This window comes from Salvelinus alpinus, chromosome 39 (assembly GCF_045679555.1).
Source record: "Salvelinus alpinus chromosome 39, SLU_Salpinus.1, whole genome shotgun sequence".
Taxonomy (NCBI): Eukaryota; Metazoa; Chordata; class Actinopteri; order Salmoniformes; family Salmonidae; genus Salvelinus; species Salvelinus alpinus.
In genome coordinates, this window is record NC_092124.1 from 7,306,081 (window position 1) to 7,326,655 (window position 20,575).

General features: G+C 43.3%; 1 protein-coding gene across 2 annotated transcripts; it reads left to right on the top strand.

Annotated features, from left to right (window-relative positions):
• Positions 1 to 5,214: 5,214 nt before the first annotated feature.
• Positions 5,215 to 20,445, top strand: LOC139566729 (uncharacterized). Of its 2 annotated transcripts, XM_071388005.1 has the most exons (7): positions 5,228 to 5,701; positions 6,052 to 6,182; positions 7,689 to 7,868; positions 15,929 to 16,087; positions 16,344 to 16,455; positions 16,700 to 16,821; positions 18,564 to 20,445. In XM_071388005.1, the coding sequence occupies exons 1-7, from the start codon at positions 5,434 to 5,436 to the stop codon at positions 18,753 to 18,755; spliced, it is 1,164 nt and encodes a 387-aa protein (XP_071244106.1). In that variant the 5' UTR covers positions 5,228 to 5,433; the 3' UTR covers positions 18,756 to 20,445. The 2 variants fall into 2 exon arrangements, with proteins under 2 accessions (XP_071244105.1, XP_071244106.1); XM_071388004.1 differs by lacking the exons at positions 15,929 to 16,087; positions 16,344 to 16,455; positions 16,700 to 16,821; positions 18,564 to 20,445 and having other exon boundaries at positions 5,215 to 5,701; positions 7,689 to 11,623.
• Positions 20,446 to 20,575: the final 130 nt, after the last annotated feature.

Sequence of the window (20,575 nt, forward strand, 5' to 3'; positions counted from 1 at the left end):
TGATATACCACGGCTGTCAGCTAATCGGCATTCTGGTCTCAAAGTGCCTTAGACCGCTGTGCCAATCGGGAGGCCACCTCCCATCTCAACATTTTAAATTACACTCAAAACACAGTCTTCAAACATATTTTAAATGCTTTTCACTGACCGCAGCAACTCAAATCAGCTAGGCCTATTGCCATCCGCTCTGCCAAAATTGTGGGCTTCCCAAATAGGCATAGCACTACGAGCCTGTGATTTGAAACAATCCACAGCTATTTTCTTTTAAAGAAGCTAATGATCCTCGATTCCTCTGACCAAGTCATGCTTTCTGGTGTAGTATTTTGATAGATTTTCGCAAATGTTAGATTTTTTGTTTGTTTGCTTCATTACATGAGTTGCATGTTCTGTTAAGATGCATTATCGTGATTTTGGTCATTTGGAGCACTGTGGGTGGATGCTCTAATGGACCCAATTCATATGGGTCTGGTAAATTTTCTCTGGTCACGTCGTCTGTCCGGCGCCACATTTTCCTAAGAGAAAACCTGGAATGTGCCCACACTGGTATTGGCACACGCAGATACAGTGCGGTAATGGTGCGCGGGTCAGCTGGCTGTTCACCCGCACCTGTCCACAAATGCTAATAACCCACTTGCAACCGCCCGACTATGTGATAAAGTGAAAATCTGAGGCCCTCACCTGGCTAATATAGTAAATGCCTGTCGGCTACCAGTGGTGTATATTCATGGTTGTCAAGAGAAGCCAGGTATACTCAAATTGATCAAGGAAAAAAAATAATGCGTCTTTCTTTCAGAATTTTCCTTACATTCGCAAGAGGCTGAATGTCTCACCGGAGAAAGCATCTGAGCGAGCGAAACAGCCCCTCTGTCTCTGTAGGCCATCTATCTGATGCAAAAAAAAGTGTGACATTGTTTGCCGCCCATAGCATTGAATGCAAGGGAAGCCAACGAGCATTGGCGTTTCTCAACAAGTAGGGTAGGTCGACATGTTTTTCATACTTGCACGCGCACACAGAAATCAGAACCATGGACAACCATGAAGAACCACTTCATATTTAGATTATGTTGATTGCATTAAATAGTTTTTGGTATCTTTTAGTTGTCATTGTATTCGACTAATCATAGGTGATTTGATGAAGTTGAAATGGTGCTGGAATAGTGGAGGCAGCTTCTGTATTCTACTTGCGGTAACTCTCCGTGGTTATAAATCAATATTTGTTTAGCGGCCCCAAAATGTCAGAAACATTAACTTGCTCGACTATGCTGTAGGTTATACCTTATTTACATAAGTTGCTAGGAGACTCGAAATTGAGCTCAGGTGCATCCTGTTTCCATTGATCATCCTTGATGTTTCTACAACTTGATTGGAGTCCACCTGTGATAAATTAAATTGAATGTACATGATTTGGAAAGGCACACACCTTTCTATATAAGGTCCCACAGTTGGACAGTTCATGTCAGAGCAAAAACCAAGCCATGAGGTCGAAGGAATTGTTCATAGAGCTCCGAGACAGGATTGTGTTAAGGCACAAATCTGGGGAAGGGTACCAAAATATGTCTGCAGCATTAAAGGTCTTCTAGAAACACAGTGGCCTCCATCATTCTTAAATGGAATAAGTTTGGAACCACCAAGACTTCATGGAGCTGGCTGCCCAGCCAAACTGAGCAATCGGGGGAGAAGAGCCTTGGCCAGGAAGGTGACTAAGAACCTGATGGTCACTCTTACAGAGCTCCTCTGTGGAGATGGGAGAACCTTCCAGAAGGACAACCATCTCTGTAGCACTCCACCAATCAGGCCTTTATGGTAGAGTGGCCAGACGGAAGCCACTCCTCAGTAAAAAGCACGACAGCCCGCTTTGAGTTTTCCAAAAGGCACCTAACGGACTCTGACCATGAGAAACAAGATTCTCTGGTCTGATGAAACCAAGATTGAACGCTTTGGCCTGAATGCCAAACCTGGCACCATCTGAAGATGTGGATGTCGATTATGGCAGCCCCCCGCACCGCTCTGAGGGTTAAATGCATTGTTGTACAACTGACTAGGTATCCCCCTTTCCCTACAGTGAAGCATGGTGGTGGCAGCATCATGCTGTGGAGATGTTTCAGCAGCAGGGACTGGGAGACTAGTCAGGATCGAGGGAAAGATGAACATGGCAAAGTGATCCTTGATGAAAACCTGTTCCAGAGCCTTCAGGACCTCAGACTGGGGCAAAGGTTCACCTTCCAACAGGACAACGACCCTAAGCACACAGCCAAGACAACGCAGGAGTGACTTCGGGACAAGTCTCAATGTCCTTGAGTGGCCCAGCCAGAACCCAGACTCGAACCCGATCTAACATCTCTGGAGAGACCTGAAAGTAGATGTGCAGTGACGCTCCCCATCCAACCTGACAGATTGAGAGGATCTGCAGAGAAGAATGGGAGAAACTCCCCAAATACAGGTGTGCCATGCTTGTAGTCATACCCAAGAAGACTCGAGGGTGTAATCGCTGCCAAAGGTGTTTCAACAAAGTACTGAGTAAAGGGTCTGAATACTTTTGTAAATGTTTTTGCTTTGTCATTATGGGGTATTGTGTGTAGATTGAGGGGGGGAAAAAAACTATAATCCATTTTAGAATAAGGCTGTAATGTAACAAAATGTGGGAGAAAGGGGTCTGAATACTTTCCGAATGCACTGTATGTATATATAATTAGGGGTAAAGTGACTAGGCAACAGGATAGATAAAACATTAGCAGCAGCGTATGTTGAGTCAAAAGTTAGTGCAAAAAAGGTCATTGCATATAGTCCGGGTAGCTATTTAGCAGCCATATGGCTTGGGGGCAGAAGCTGTCATATGGCTCAGGGTCCTGTTGGTTCCAGACTTTGTGCATTAGTACCGCTTGCCATGCGGGAACAGAGAGAACAGTCTAGAACTTGGGTGGGTGGAGTCTGACAATTTTTGGGGCCTTCTTTTGACACGGCCTGGTATAGAGGTCCTGGATGGCAGGGAGCTCGGCCTCAGTGATGTACTGTGCCACACACACCTCTGTAGCGTCTTGTGCAGAGGCCTCAGCCGCACTACTGAGCGCCACAGCACTGTCTGTCTCAGCAGCCTACTCTCTGTAAAGCAAAGTTATGAGAACTTAGTAACACATTTTTCTCCTGCTGAGGTAGGCTTCTAGCTGGCTAAGTAATACTAGCCAGAGCCCTTCAAGGTTACTGCAATAGAAGACTCTGCTGGCAGCTAGCCACCTGACTGACTGACATATTTACCAGTTGTGTGAGGATATGTGTTTTATGCACTATAGCCCGCCACCACATTTGTGATTGAATATTGTATGCTGTATCTGCTTTGTGCATGTGTGCCTGTGTGTGTGCTGGAAGTAACATTTTGCCCCAGATAGTGTTGAGAAGCTGTGGTTAACCTTGAGCGAGAACAGTATGCTTTCTATGCAGGTGCAAATAGCTCAACAGTGTTACAGAACTGTCTGACCTCAGTCTCTAGGGTGAGGGAGCGTAATCTACACAGCAACAGCGCCGGACATCTGGAGCACCACCGACAGGCTAGTGAGTCTAAACCAAGCTAAGCCTCTACTGTGATAGGCCAACGGACGAGTTGGAACTATCACTGTCACAGTATAACAAAGGTTGATTGTATCATTGAGTCAGTTCTCTGCTTTACCCTGCGTGGTAATACAGTGAACCCGTTTATACGAAAATTGCATTTCAAATCAAATCAAATTTTATTAGTCACATACACATGGTTAGCAGATGTTAATGCGAGTGTAGCGAAATGCTTGTGCTTCTAGTTCCGACAATGCAGTAATAACCAACAGTAATCTAACCTAACAATTCCACACTACTACCTTACACACACACACAAGTGTAAAGGGATAAAGAATATGTACATAAAGATATATGAATGAGTGGTGGTACAGAACGGCATGGCAGATGCAGTAGATGGTATAGAGTACGGTATATACGTATGAGATGAGTACTGTAGGGTATGTAAACATAAAGTGGCATAGTTTAAAAGTGGCTAGTGGTACATGTATTGCATAAAGATGGCAAGATGCAGTAGATGATATAGAGTACAGTATATATACATATGAGATGGGTAATGTAGGGTATGTAAACATAGTATTAAGTGGCATTGCTTAAAGTGGCTAGTGGTACATTTTTACATAATTTCCATCAATTCCCATTTTTAAAGTGGCTGGAGTTGAGTCAGTATGTATTTACTGACTTATTTACCATTTATCGCTTGAGTTGAATAAAAATACTTAAAGTATATTCGGTGACTCTGAATCACATTTTATCCTGATACCAGATTTGAATTGACGCAACCCTTGACAGTTGTGCACTCCTTCTCCGAGAGTAGTTTTTTGTTTGTTGGGGGGGACCCTATGTAGACACAGCAGGAGTCACAGGACGGTTTTAAAATTGCCTTTTGTCCGGCATCTCGCAAACAAACTGTCAGCAGCATCTGTAGTTGCCTACTTGAGCCGACTGCGAGTTGGGGTAGTTCCTTTCACGTCTCAGGCCCTCGGCATGTGCCGCGAGAGCGTGGAGTTAACCTTTTGAAAGAGCGGTGAATGTGATGCTAAAAAGGCAAATCCAGGGGAATGCAGGCGAACAAAGCACTATTCCACTCATTCACAAAGAAGCAGGTGATTAGAACTTCTGAGCTTTGTTCAACACTGGGAGTAATATTTATGTTGACCCATAGGCTAATGGATTTTTGTGTACAAAATATTGTTGATTTATTTTATTATAAAAAAAAGAGGTCTGGACCTCTGTGTCATGGCCTTGCGGTCGGATACCAAGCAGTTGGCATACCAAACGGTGCTGCTGGCAGTCAAGATACTCTCAATGGTGCAGCGGTAGATCCAAATCTTTTCAGGAGGGGGAAGAGGCGTTGTCGTGTCTTCTTCACGACTGTTGGTGTGTGTGGACCATGTAAATTCCTTAATGATGTGATATTTCACTAACAGTATGTAAACATGTATTTACTTACTATAATAGGTTCAAGCCTGTGCCCACGAAACAGCCAATCTTTTAGAGCGAAGCGTTGTCAAGCGAAGGCGCCGGTTCCGGGCAAAACACTGTTTGCGCCAGCCAAAAAGAGAGCCCTGGACTTGTAACTAACGTAGTAAAACAGTACCGTATTTCAAAGAACAGCGCGCATACCCCTTTTCATTCAACCACACCCTTTGGGCTATGACGCACGCCAATAAGATCCTTTCTCTTCAGTGTAAACGGAAGTGAACAGTGACCAAGAACAATTTCCACTTTAGCTTTTTAATTTGTTATTTAGACGTTTATTAACACCATGGAACTCAACATATTACTAATTTAACTGCACGGCATCACATACTTACTTCACGTAGTGTTTAATTCTCGTTGGAGACAGGGCTTGGTTAATAGATGTTATCTAGGTAACGCTAGCTAACAATGGCTAACTGTATGGTTTTTCACACTCAAATAGCCTCCATCATGGAGGTGCTAGCGAATGCAGCCGTGGCAGAGATCTGTAAACTCGTAGACGACGACTATGCAGTGATTCGTTTGGAAATGTCTCAAAGCCAAAAAGAAAACAGGGTATTACGGAGGAAACTACAGCTACTGGAACTGAAGGTGGCACGGGAGCGCGCAGAACGCGTCCTCGCCAGTCGTCCCAGTGGTGTCAAGATCCTTGACCGATACAGAGGAACGGCAAGAGGTACATTTTGCAGAAGGCTGAGGGACCTGTGGCCCCGTTCCCCTCTGCGCGTGTGGCTTTAGATGCGTTAAACACATTATGGTTAACCAGAATTGGGTCTCGGGCAGTAGTTGGATAGTATGCAAGAATTCACCTGATTACTTAGATATCTTGCACAAAGGCACAATATAATATTCTAACCAGATTTTCAGAATTTTCTATATGATGCATGGAACATAATCAATTGACCTATGTCAAGAAGTTATGAGAAGTGTTACCTTACTTGCCAATTCTAGACAGTGTCCACAGTGTACAATATAGCATTGACAGTAACTAACTTAACCACCACTTTTCCCCAATCACTCTCTCAGGTGAAGGACATCTCACTGGAGGCCACAGGGGCATTGTGAAGCCAGCAGGACACACTACATGGAGAGATGACCAACCAATCACTGTTGATGAGGGGAGTGGAACCTCAACCCAGCATGTTATTGTGATAGAGGTTAGTGTAATAGTGTTGCATTAACAATAAGTTACTTTGTAGTTCAAATGTGGCCAGTTTTTTCCCCCATAAATTATTATGCCTTAAATCTACCCGCATTTGGCAGGTGGGGGGGGGGGGTGTTAATTTTAGGCCCTACATGTAACTATAAGTTCCTTGAATTTTACTTTCACGGGTGCCTTTTCATTATCTGGATAAACACTTGTGGTTTCTTACACCAATCAAAGCAGTGTTGTGTGAAGTGAAGAAAAACTTGAATGGCCAAAACCATTGATTTTGGAGCGACGGGTTTGCATAATGCTATCATATCACGCAATTATACAGTTTATAAAATGTTCAGATATGTGTATATTTAATACAGACACAAGGCTGTTTGGCTCATCTCAGTTGCAGATGGGAATAACTTTACTGCTGTTTCTGATTAATGAACAATGCCATGTTGGTGGGTGGTAACATTCAAATAAAACCCAGCCCTGAAATGAAAAGTAGTTTGAAAAGCATTTGTATGTCATATCATAGGAAAACACACCGCATTCACACAGATTTGCACAAAGTGGACAGTTTGGATTTCTCACTTCAAACCCAAATATATCATACTTTGATTAAACAATGACTTATTGACTTAAATCATTGTGCAACATCATGGGTAAGCTATGGCCATCATCTTTCAGCTCAAAAAAGTTTATTTCTACTGGTGTGGGCATTTACATTTCCAATTACTACCACAAAGATGGCCGCCGGTCAATTCACAGTTGAATGTCAACTTAAGTAAGAATGTATATTCTGTTATCTATTGTTCTATGATTTCAATAAATGTCCTATGGAGGATTCACAGTATAATATAAAACGGCTGATATTCCCATTCAAGTCAACATTCTCTGATGTATGGACCACCAACCATCTTTTTTGGTACCAATTGAAAGTTGAAATTGTATTCCCATTTTAGTACATTTATCAGTCAAAACATGACGCCCACCACCCTGTTTTCAAGAGCATGCTGTGCCTCAACTGATGACTGGCACAACACAAACACCTCAGATGATGTAAAATAGTATAAGCTACAACATATGCAAGAAAAGTGGACTTTTTTTTTTTAGATAATTGGCGTTTAAAAAAAGAGTACCTTTTTATTTTTCAAGAAATCAAAAATAGACAACCCTGTCTGTAAGCTTTTTAAATGATATCAAACTCACCCGTTTATCTGCAGTGGTATGGTGGGTGAAGCAAAATGGGTCAACTTTGGGCACCTCTATCTCCTGAATGTTCTGGCACTCAGGTCCAAAAAGTCACTTAATGACCACTTCTACCATGGACAGTTTCATTCAAATCTAAAGGAGTGCGGTCAAAAAGTGATTGAAATTAAATGACCCTATTTCATTGTTGTCGTTTGTTGTTTGACCAATCACATCACATCATTTTCAGCGCTGATCTGATTGGTCAAAAGACCAATTTGTGAAAAAAATATCAGAATTGGGCTGCTGTCTAAATGCAGCCTTCTTGTGTCAGTATGCAGATGCAGAGGCTGCAGGTCCTGGGGTTAAGCAGGAGAGGTCTGAAGGAGAGGAGAACCCACGACACAACAGAGACATCCAGACTGGAGCAGCGACTGGAGTGGCGCCCCCTGTGGCTACGGAGGACTCTTCCACCACCCCAGCGCAGCCCAGGACGCGGCGCAGCATCACGGAGGTCAGTGGAACGCTGAACGCCGTCCTCAAGTCAGAGACCGACAAAGAGACTTTAATTGTAACACAAAGGCTTTTGCACACAGGATCTGACCACAGGTCAGACCCAGAGAGACTGGGGCCGGGGCCACTGGGCTGTCCTCCTGCTCCCGGCTCAGAGTATTTACTTTACGGTAACCCAAGCCCGAGGACGGTTCATTCTCATCAGGACTCAGGTGACGTGTTAGAGACTGGCAATGATCCGTCTTGTTCTTACACTACAGAGCTGGACACTGGCAACATTCCCTTGGGTTTAGAGACACAGACTGTTCTCTCTAGAGGGGATTGGAACCGGTACAGTAGTAGTGTATATTCTGAAGAGTGCGTAGAGGGTCTGGTCGTAGATAAAGTGACTGTGAAAGTGGAGGGTGATGTCCCTCCCACATGGAATGCAGATAGTCACCTAGGAGACGGACACTCACAGGGCAGAGATTTCTTAGAAAACAGAGAAAGCTTGGGGACAAATCCAAATGTCGTGACCCACTCCCCTTTACACGCATTCAGCGGTCGCGACCCAGTGTCCACGTCGATGCGGCCTTCCGATTTGCACAGCCTTGTACTTTTCGATCAGGTATTGAACTCAAACGACAGGGCTACAGCCCAGGCTCAGGGAGGGGGAGACACATCAGGCAATAGTAAAGACAAACGGTTGCTGTACAAGTTCTGTAACAAAGGCTTCAGCTGCACCCAGAAGGTAGAGATCCACCAGAGGGTCCACACAGGGGAGAAACCATTCATCTGTACCGAGTGTCGCATGCGCTTCGCCCAAGCTGGCACCCTGAAGAGGCACCAGAGGGTCCACACAGGAGAGAAACCCTTCAAATGTACCCAGTGTCACATGCGCTTCGCCCAGGCTGGTGACCTGAAGAGGCACCAGAGGGTCCACACGGGGGAGAAACCCTTCAGGTGCCCCCAGTGTGAGAAGAGGTTCTCCCGCCAGGACCAGCTGAAGATGCACCTGAAGATCCACATGGAAGAAAGGCCGTTTGCGTAGCTACCTCAGGGTGCACCAGCAGAATAACCATTCCACTCTATAACAGACCAAGATCGTAACCATTTCTACTTGATACTGTAGCTTCTGACGTTTAGATCAAAACCTGCATTAAAGACAAAGGTGAATTTTCATTGTTGCCATCAGAAAATATCCACAGATGCATTTGGAATACCGAGAGTAACAGATTTCAGTGTTGAATATTCCTGGGTAGAATATTGCATCCAGACATTGTGTGATATATAAGGCATATACAGTGGGGAGAACAAGTATTTGATACACTGCCGATTTTGCAGGTTTTCCTACTTACAAAGCATGTAGAGGTCTGTACTTTTTATCATAGGTACACTTCAACTATGAGAGACGGAATCTAAAACAAAAATCCAGAAAATCACATTGTATGATTTTTAAGTAATTAATTTGCATTTTATTGCATGACATAAGTATTTGATACATCAGAAAAGCAGAACTTAATATTTGGTACAGAAACCTTTGTTTGCAATTACAGAGATCATACGTTTCCTGTAGTTCTTGACTAGGTTTGCACACACTGCAGCAGGGATTTTGGCCCACTCCTCCCTACAGATCTTCTCCAGATCCTTCAGGTTTCGGGGCTGTCGCTGGGCAATACGGACTTTCAGCTCCCTCCAAAGATTTTCTATTGGGTTCAGGTCTGGAGACTGGCTAGGCCACTCCAGGACCTTGAGATGCTTCTTACGGAGCCACTCCTTAGTTGCCATGGCTGTGTGCTTCGTGTCGTTGTCATGCTGGAAGACCCAGCCACGACCCATCTTCAATGCTCTTACTGAGGGAAGGAGGTTGTTGGCCAAGATCTCGCGATACATGGCCCCATCCATCCTCCCCTCAATACGGTGCAGTCGTCCTGTCCCCTTTGCAGAAAAGCATCCCCAAAGAATGATGTTTCCACCTCCATGCTTCACGGTTGGGATGGTGTTCTTGGGGTTGTACTCATACTTCTTCTTCCTCCAAACACGGCGAGTGGAGTTAGACCAAAAAGCTCTATTTTTGTCTCATCAGACCACATGACCTTCTCCCATTCCTCCTCTGGATCATCCAGATGGTCATTGGCAAACTTCAGACAGGCCTGGACATGCACTGGCTTAAGCAGGGGGACCTTGCGTGCGCTGCAGGATTTTAATCCATGACGGCGTAGTGTGTTACTAATGGTTTTCTTTGAGACTGTGGTCCCAGCTCTCTTCAGGTCATTGACCAGGTCCTGCCGTGTAGTTCTGGGCTGATCCCTCACCTTCCTCATGATCATTGATGCCCCACGAGGTGAAATCCTGCATGGAGCCCCAGACCGAGGGTGATTGACCGTCATCTTGAACTTCTTCCATTTTCTAATAATTGCGCCAACAGTTGTTTCCTTCTCACCAAGCTGCTTGCCTATTGTCCTGTAGCCGATCCCAGCCTTGTGCAGGTCTACAATTTTATCCCTGATGTCCTTACACAGCTCTCTGGTCTTGGCCATTGTGGAGAGGTTGGAGTCTGTTTGATTGAGTGTGTGGACAGGTGTCTTTTATACAGGTAACGAGTTCAAACAGGTGCAGTTAATACAGGTAATGAGTGGAGAACAGGAGGGCTTCTTAAAGAAAAACTAACAGGTCTGTGAGAGCCGGAATTCTTACTGGTTGGTAGGTGATCAAATACTTATGTCATGCAATAAAATGCAAATTAATTATTTAAAAATCATACAATGTGATTTTCTGGATTTTTGTTTTAGATTCCGTCTCTCACAGTTGAAGTGTACCTATGATAAAAATTACAGACCTCTACATGCTTTGTAAGTAGGAAAACCTGCAAAATCGGCAGTGTATCAAATACTTGTTCTCCCCACTGTATAAGCCTAAAAAGTCTGTTACATGTTGTGTTTGTACTGTTTAGGCTACATGTTTTATTACTTCCATTCAACTACTTACATTGTTTCCCAAGACACTTTTTATTTGTTATTTTTTAATATATTTTTTTACCCCCTTTTTTTTTTTACCAATTTCGTCATATCCAATCGGTAGTTACAGTTTTGTCTCATCGCTGCAACTCCCGCACGGACTCGGGTGAGGCGAAGGTCGAGAGCCGTGCATCTTACGAAACACAACCCCGCCAAGCCGCACCAATGTGTCGGAGGAAACACCGTACACCTGGCGACCGTGTCAGCGTGCACTGCGCCTGGCCCGCCACAGGAGTCACCAGAGCGTGATGGGACAAGGACTTCCCGGCCGGCGATACCCCCCCTAACCTGGACGACGCTGGGCCAATTGTGCATCGCAATCATGGGTCTCCCGGTCGTGGCCGGCTGCGACACAGCCCGGTATCGAACCAGGATTTGTAGTAACGCAGCTAGCACTGCGATGCAGAGACTTACACTGCTGCGCCACTCGGGAGGCCCCCAAGACACTCCTAATGAGAAAATGTATGTGTATTTATTGTTGAGACATGTATGTGTGGTTTTCATATGGTGTATTTAACACTTGTTTATGTGTAACCCTTTAGACTCATACCTATATACGGGTTGAAAGTGGCTGATTTGGGCACTGATAAGCACCTAAATTGTAATGCAGTGGCTGTACAGTAATATGCTATAAATGACGTCAGTGCTCAGGCTCAGTTTGGGTTTTGACTGACAGCTGTTCTGAACTTAAGAGGACTCAGTGTATTTAGAAAGATGCGATGTTAAGGATTATAATAAATACCACTTTGATGTCATACAAGCCAAATACTCATGAGTCCAATTGTGCATTTCACATTTCCATATCATAAAACTCATGTCATATACAGTCGTGGCCAAAAGTTTTGACAATGACAAATATAAATGTTCACAAAGTCTGCGGTCTCAGTTTGTATGATGGCAATTTGCATATACTCCAGAATGTTATGAAGAGTGATCAGATGAATTGCAATTAATTGCTAAGTCTCTCTTTGCCATGCAAATGAACTGAATCCCCCCAAAACATTTCCACTGCATTTCAGCCCTGCCACAAAAGGACCAGCTGACATCATGTCAGTGATTCTCTCGTTAACACAGGTGTGAGTGTTGACGAGGACAAGGCTGGAGATCACTCTGTCATGCTGATTGAGTTTGAATAACAGACTGGAAGCCTCAAAAGGAGGGTGGTGCTTAGAATCATTGTTCTTCCTCTGTCAACCATGGTTATCTGCAAGGATACACGTGCCGTCATCATTGCTTTGCAAAAAAAGGGCTTCATAGGCAAGGATATTGATGCCAGTAAGATTGCACCTAAATCAACCATTTATCGGATCATCAAGAACTTCAAGGAGAGCGGTTCAATTGTTGTGAAGAAGCCTTCAGGGCGCCCAAGAAAGTCCAGCAAGCGCCAGGACCGTCTCCTAAAGTTGATTCAGCTGTGGGATCGGGGCACCACCAGTACAGAGCTTGCTCAGGAATGGCAGCAGGCAGGTGTGAGTGAATCTGCACGCACAGTGAGGCGAAGACTTTTGGAGGATGGCCTGGTGTCAAGAAGGGCAGCAAAGAAGCCACCTCTCTCCAGGAAAAACATCAGGGACAGACTGATATTCTGCAAAGGGTACAGGGATTGGACTGCTGAGGACTGGGGTAAAGTCATTTTCTCTGATGAATCCCCTTTACGATTGTTTGGGGCATCTATAAAAAAGCTTGTCCGGAGAAGACAAGGTGAGCGCTACCATCAGTCCTGTGTCATGCCAACAGTAAAGCATCCTGAGACCATTCATGTGTGGGGTTGCTTCTCAGCCAAGGGAGTGGGCTCACTCACAATTTTGCCTAAGAACACAGCCATGAATAAAGAATGGTACCAACACATCCCCCGAGAGCAACTTCTCCCAACCATCCAGGAACAGTTTGGTGACGAACAATGCCTTTTCCAGCATGATGGAGCACCTTGCCATAAGGCAAAAGTGATAACTAAGTGGCTCGGAGAACAAAACATCGATATTTTGGGTCCATGGCCAGGAAACTCCCCAGACCTTAATCCCATTGAGAACTTGTGGTCAATCCTCAAGAGGTGGGTGGACAAACAAAAACCCACAAATTCTGACAAACTCCAAGCATTAATTATGCAAGAAAGGGCTGCCATCAGTCAGGATGTGGCCCAGAAGTTAATTGACAGCATGCCAGGGCAGATTGCAGAGGTCTTGAAAAAGAATGGTCAACACTGCAAATATTGACTCTTTGCATCAACTTCATGTAATTGTCAATAAAAGCCTTTGACACTTATGAAATGCTTGTAATAATACTTCCGTATTCCATAGTAACATCTGACAAAAATATCTAAAGACACTGAAGCGGCAAACTTTGGAAATTAATATTTGTCATTCTCAAAACTTTTGGCCATGACTGTACACTGAGTGTACAAAAATTAGGAAACTCTTTCCATGACGGACTGACCAGGTGAAAGCTATGATCCCTTATTGATGTCACTTGTTAAATCCACTTCAATCAGTGTAGATGAAGGGGAGGAGAGGTTAAAGAAGGATTTTTAAGCCTTTGTGTATGTGTCATTCAGAAGGTGAATAGGCAAGACAAAATATTTAAGTGCCTTTGATTGGTGTATGGTAGGTGCCAGGTGCACCAGTTTGAGTGTGTCAAGAACTGCAACGCTGCTGGGTGTTTCACTCTCAACAGTTTCCCTTGTGTATCAATGGTCCACCACCCAAAGGAGATCCAGCCAACTTGACACAGCTGTGGGAAGCATTGGAATCAATATGGGCCAGCATCCCTGTGGAACGCTTTCGACACCTTGTAGAGTCCATGCCCTCCTTACGAATTGAGGCTGTTCTGAGAGCAAAAGGGGGGTGCAACTCAATAGTAGGAAGGTGTTCCTAAGGTTTTGTACACTCAGTGTACAGCGTCAACGTTTCTGATCACTATGTTTGATGTACAGTTACAAGATGACATGGCGTCATAACCTGTTCTGAACAGAATATAGCTATTAGCCACAGAACATGCACCTGAATGCACTCATGACTTTCTATGCGCACCAAAATTACCATCTGAATTGTCTTGTGAAAGCCTAACACTGTAATATCGTATTTTATAACTTTATAACTCATGTTGGCTATAGAACTGCACCTGACCCAGATTGCCATTTTAAAATGGTCCGGTTTTGGATTGCGATGACAGCATTTGTGTGATGGCGAGGCTGCAGGGTTGTGTTCCAAACAAAACGACTACAAGTGCGCTTGCTGCAGTTCCTCAATGGCACAGCTAGGAGAGCAACAAAAAAGCACCTTGTAGTTGAAGACTCTTCTTTGAGTCATAAAAGTGCATTGAAATTATGTAGGAACTGTGCACGGTTTGGAGAGGTGTGTTGCCACTTGGAGTCACCAGTTAGTCCTCACTCAAACCCTTGTAATTTTTTTGTCTTATGTTGCTCCTACCCCACATTTTCCAGGAATATTCTTGTCATCTTACTGAATGTATCAAGAGTATTTTCTGATTTTGTTATTAACAAATACGGTGAAAAGTATAGTAAATGTAAAATGCACATCATATTAACAGTGTAATATTGCGATTCAGTATTGTGTCAGGTGAACTGTTGTGTCCTCTACTTTGGACGCAACAGTTATCATGATCTCAAAACTGTTCCGTTTCAATTGCTACCATGCTTATGCATTTCATATTTCTTCTGTAAGAAACATTTCAATTTAGCCCTATCCTTATACAGTGCCTTAAGAAAGTATTCATACCCCTTGACTTATTCCACATTTTGTGTTACAGCCTGAATTCAAAATGGATTAAATATGATTTTTTTCCGGCACCCATCTACACACAATACTCCATAATGACAAAGTGAAAACATGTTTTCTGAAATGTTAGCAAATGTATTCAAAATTAAATACAGACATATCTAATTTACATAAGTATTCACACCCCTGAGCCAATATTTTGTAGAAGCAAGCACCTTTCGCAGCTATTACAGCTTTGAGTGTTTATGGGTAAGTTTCTAAGAGTTTTCCACACCTGGACTGTGCAACATTTGCCCTTGTATTATTTTCTACATTTTTGAAGCTCTGTCAAATTGGTTGTTGATCATTGCTAGACAAGCATTTTCAGGTCTTGTCATAGATTTTAAAGTAGATTTGAGTCAACTGTAACTCAGGAACATTCACTGTCTTTTTGGTAAGGAACTCCAGTGTATATTTGCCAATATGCTTTAGGTTGTTGTCCTGTTGAAAGGTGAATTAATCTCCCAGTATCTGGTGGAAAGCAGGCACCTGCCTGTGCTTAGCTTAGTTTATTTTGTATCCTGAAAAACTCCCCAGTCCTTAGTGATGACAAGGATACCCATAACATGATGCAGCCACCACTATGCTTGAAAATATAGAGAGTGGTACTCAGTAATGTGTTGATTTGGATTTGCCCCAAACATAACACTGTATTCAGGACAAAAAGCAAATTGCTTTGACACATTTTTTGCAGTATTACTTTAGTGCCTTGTTGCAAAAAATGTTTTATTCTTTACAGGCTTCCTTCTTTTCACTCTGTCAATTAGGTTAGTACTGTGGAGTAACTACAATGTTGTTCATCCATCCTCAGTATTCTCCTATCACAAGGACGCCTGTATCTTTGTAGTGACTTGGTGTATTTATACACCATCCAAAGTGTAATTTAATAAATTCACCATGTTCAAAAGGATATTCAATGTCTTTTTTTTCTTTCTTTTTATTACCCATCTACCAATAGGTCCCCTTCTTTGCGAGGCATTGGAAAACCTGTAGGGTACTGAGATGAGGTAGTCATTCAAATCATGTTGAACACTATTATTACACACAGAGTCCGTGCAACTTATGTGACTTGTTCAGCAGTTAAAAAAAAAACTTATTACAGCTGACTTATTTTTTTACCCACAACATATTTATTTCCACCATGATGAGTTTAATAACAAGGAAGTCATTCTGTAACTACAGTACAGGACTCATGTAGTGGGGATGGGTAAACAAACACTCCATGTTGAAAGTGTGTTTATTATCTGTGCATCTGTACGTACGTGATGGAGTGTATCACCTGTCTCTTCCAGGAGGAGGAGGGTCCAGAGGTGCAGCTAATAGAGGAGGGGTGTGAGGAGGGTCTGGGGAACCCTGAGGAGACCATGGTCATGGAGGACAACCAGACTACACCTCCTGAACCCACAGAGGAACCAGCTGAGCAGCACAGGACCACACACAGTCTCACTGAGGTGAGTCCACTGTGAACTACTGTCTGAATGATATTAGGTCAGGGCTCGTATCCACAAAGTCTCTCAGAGGAGGAGAGGTGTGGAACCATGCCTTTGAATCAGCAAAGTATTAAAGAGTGTCAACTAATCAAATCAACTAGCATGTTTGTATAGTACTCATAGCAATCCCTCATTGCCCAATCAGAAGATGCTCCATAGCAGGGTGCTCATATCAGATGTCTTGATCCAACATCCTCTCACTCTGTATCTCTTACAGTCAGTAGACAAGGAGGACGGGAAGCCTGATCTGCTGCTGGTCAAAGAGGAGACAATAGAAGACGAACCAGAGAGCATTGATCTGCTGAGTGGACTAAAGATGGGGGAGCAAGGTAAGGAAGAAATACATATAACTTACCTACAGTAATAGATCTTCAATGGGAATAGTGATACTCCTGGCTATTGTTTTTTTCCGTAATTTTCTTCATTCAACATTTTTTATCAATACTGCTTATGTTTACATACAAAAACACACATTATAATGTATGAACTTGACCAGGTAATTGATTAAAAAAACTCCATATGTAGAGTTCTTTGCCATGTTTGTAAAGTCTATTTTCTAACCTCTTCCTGCAGGTGGTTGGCTGGAAGATAACAGAGGAGACTGGGAAGCCATCTTGGATTCCCAGACCGGTGCAGCCAAGGGCCCAGGGGACAACATCACTGAACTGGCCAGGACCAGAGGTGACATAGTGGAGGTCAGTGGATGGGACAGTGTCCTCAACTCTGGAGAGAGGAACAACACCTTTAACCACAACCAGAAACAGACAGTCGAACACAAAACAACAACCAAACTGACAACACACTGGGTGAGGTGTAGATTTGAGGTGTGTCCCTATGCGGCAGGAGAGAACAGACACAGACTCAGCTAGCGATGCTCCGTCCTGCTCCTATAGTTGTGATTCAGAGAGACTGATGGGGCCCCAGGTTAACCCCCTAACAGGTGCTGCCTTCAGCCTGCCTTCTATAGGATCTATCAACTGGAACATGGACCCTGTGACAACACAGACACTCCCTGGCCTTCGTCCTCCCCACACTCTCCTAATGTTAAACCAGACCTCAGACAATGCCAGTGCCTCAACACTAAATGGCTACACAAGCCCATTGACAACTGACAGTAGTACAGATGGAATCATGGTACCCGTGTTCGTTCTATGGGAAAGCCTTTAGTTTCCCCAAACAGGTGGAGATTCACCAGAAGATACACACGTTCGGCAACCAAGTGTGCCAGGTCAATTTCTCCAACTCCTTTAACCAGGAGAGGCACCAAAGGGTCCACACAGGGGATAAATCCTACAACTGCCCCCAGTGTGAGATGAGGTTCTCCCACAACACCAGCTGAAGATGCACCTAAAGGGCCACACAGGAGAGCGGCTGTTTGCTTGTACTCACTGTGGGAAGAGGTTTTCAGAGAGGAGCTAGCTCAGGATACACCATATGCACACGGCCCATGTCTAGTAATGTAGTACTAGTTAGCTTGTTTGTAGAAAATTCTGTTGGTTTTTGGTGTAGTAGGGAACTGGATCAGATGAACTGAGGAAAGAATGAGTATGATGAGGCAGAGTAGATGATATGGTGATGGTTGGTGTGATGGTGTCTGTAAAAATGCTTCACTGATGAAGAGTGACAACTATGTCCCTTTAGGTTGATACTGGTGTTTTATAATGAAATAATGATAGTACCTTAATTCATGTTTTCTTGACATGAAGTAGTAAATATCAAATACATTTTTATTTGTCACATCCCCCGAATACAACAGCCTTACCGTGAAATGCTTACTTAACCAACAATGCAGTTCAAGAAATAGAGTTAAGAAAATATTTGCTCAAAAACTAAAGTAAAAAGTAACACAATAAGATTACATAACAATAACTAAGCTATATACAGGGGGTACTGGTACCGAGTCAATGTGCGGGAGTACAGGTTGGTCGAGGTAATTTGTACATGTAGGTAGGGTGTGTTATGTAAGGTTTAACCTTTTCCAAAGTATTCAAAAATGTATTTCATGAAAGTGAGGGTACCAGATTTACAGAAAAGGTAAAGTGTTACCATAGTGAGAAAAGTTATTCTACTTGTCACATATATACTGTTTTGTGCAATAAAAGTACTGTATTTCACGTTATGTGAGTGTATGACCATTTGTATGACAAATACAAAATTGACTCTGTTGACTGACTTGGTTATTTTTGTATCATTGCAGGGACTGAGTTTCCCTTATCTCAGTCGAACCTAAACATACTTAATTCTTGAATCAACACATTTGTATTATTATTTTTATAATAAACTCCAATGGCTCCATATTGTTGGGTACTTGAATCACATTGTTAGAGATGGGCTTGACTGTGGTTAACATTTAATAATTATTGTCATGTTTTTCTGTGTACAGCAAAGAGTTTCTTATATAACTCTTTATGTTCTTCTGTACAATTTGTGTTTACAGTCTGCAGTACATGAGGACCAGCTGATGTCTGGTGTTGCTGGCGGGAGAGACTGGACCTCTGCAGCGGCTGGTCACAAACCCTGGCCCCAGATCAGGAGCCGTTGCTCTTCCTTTCCGAGTCGGAACAGGGATCAAACCACAAAGGGCAGAGACTCCACCACAAAGAACACAACCAGTGGACAGGTGGACTGAACAACCTCAGCCCTGGTGGTCATCAGAGTGACAGAGGCTCCAGTCAGGGATCCAGTCTGCAGCCCAGACCCTTCTCTTCACAGTCTCAGTGCAGGGATGGAGCAGGTCCTGGGGCTGATAGAGATAAACCCTCCTGTTCCTATGATACAAACACCACAGTATCAATGAACAGAGCAGGGAACAATGTGACCAAGCACCAGACCGTTCACACCAAGGAGAGGCCCTTCAAGTGCAAAGTATTTTACAAGAGCTTCTCTTTCCTGAGTAACCTTACCAGACATAGGAGTGTCCACAATGGGGAGAAAGCAGTGTGGTTTGAGTTTTACACAGGGGATATCTGGGAACCATTCTTTAGCTGACATATAACTATCATGTGTCTTGGGGTAAGAGGGTAATTAACCACATACCCCTCATTACCCTTTGTTAACTTGTCATTTGAAACAGGTTTGTGTAAATACTTTTTTAGAGACAGTAAACCTAGGCTAGAACAAGGAGAGTTGAATATTTACCATACTGAGGTAATGTAGATGGAATAGTCATTCTAGGGACGTTCCATCTGATTTTAATCACTTTTGACCAAACCCTTTTATACATATTTGCCCATGATAGAAGTGGTCAGAAAGCGACTTTTTGGACCTGAATTCCAAAACATTTAGGAGATAAAGGTGCTAAAAGTTGACCCATTTTGCATACCCCACCATACTACGAGACATCTATGTCTTCATCACTGGGAAAGATAAACAGTTGAGTTTGATTAGAATTTAAAAGCTTACAAACAGGGTTGTCAAAAAAAATTGTAATTTTTTTTTTTAAATGTCATACAAACTTAACTTTTTTATCCTTTAACATCAATTACCTAAAAATGCAGACTGTTTTTTTCACCCAACTTTTTACCTAAATCCATAAAAAAAAAAAGATTTTACATTTAATTCAGGTTAATTGACAAATCAACCAAATGTAAATCAAAACTAGACGTTGAACTGACGTCTGTGTCCAGGCGGGGGATGTCTAATGGTGCAAAATTGATCAACTTTAAGCACCTCTATCTCCTAAATGTTTTGGCAATCAGGCCCAAAAAGTCACTTTCTTGACCACTTCTACAATGTGCAAATATGTATAGAAAGTTGGCGTCAAATCAAAAAGTTATTGAAATCAAATGGAACGACCACACCCTTTGAGCTATGATGCTTTTGTTACTTCTAGGTTAGACTACTGCAATGCTCTACTTTCCGGCTACCCGGATAAAGCACTAAATAAACTTCAGTTAGTGCTAAATACGGCTGCTAGAATCCTGACTAGAACCAAAAAATTTGATCATATTACTCCAGTGCTAAGCTCCCTACACTGGCTTCCTGTTAAGGCAAGGGCTGATCAAGGTTTTACTGCTAACCTACAAAGCATTACATGGGCTTGCTCCTACCTATCTTTCCGATTTGGTCCTGCCGTACATACCTACACGTACGCTACGGTCACAAGACGCAGGCCTCCTAATTGTCCCTAGAATTTCTAAGCAAACAGCTGGAGGCAGGGCTTTCTCCTATAGAGCTCCATTTTTATGGAATGGTCTGCCTACCCATGTGAAAGACGCAGACTCGGTCTCAACCTTTAAGTCTTTACTGAAGACTGATCTCTTCAGTAGGTCATATGATTGAGTGTAGTCTGGCCCAGGAGTGTGAAGGTGAACAGAAAGGCTCTGGAGCAACGAACCGCCCTTGCTGTCTCTGCCTGGCCGGTTTCCCTCTCTCCACTGGGATTCTCTGCCTCTAACCCTATTACAGGGGCTGAGTCACTGGCTTACTGGTGCCCTTCCATGCCGTCCC

Coding starts and splice junctions, on each gene's coding strand:
- LOC139566729 (XM_071388004.1), top strand. CDS start 5,434: ATGGCTAACTGTATGGTTTTTCACACTCAAATAGCCTCCATCATGGAG. Junction 5,702..6,051: donor ATACAGAGGAACGGCAAGAG/GTACATTTTGCA, acceptor TCACTCTCTCAG/GTGAAGGACATCTCACTGGA. Junction 6,183..7,688: donor AGCATGTTATTGTGATAGAG/GTTAGTGTAATA, acceptor TTCTTGTGTCAG/TATGCAGATGCAGAGGCTGC.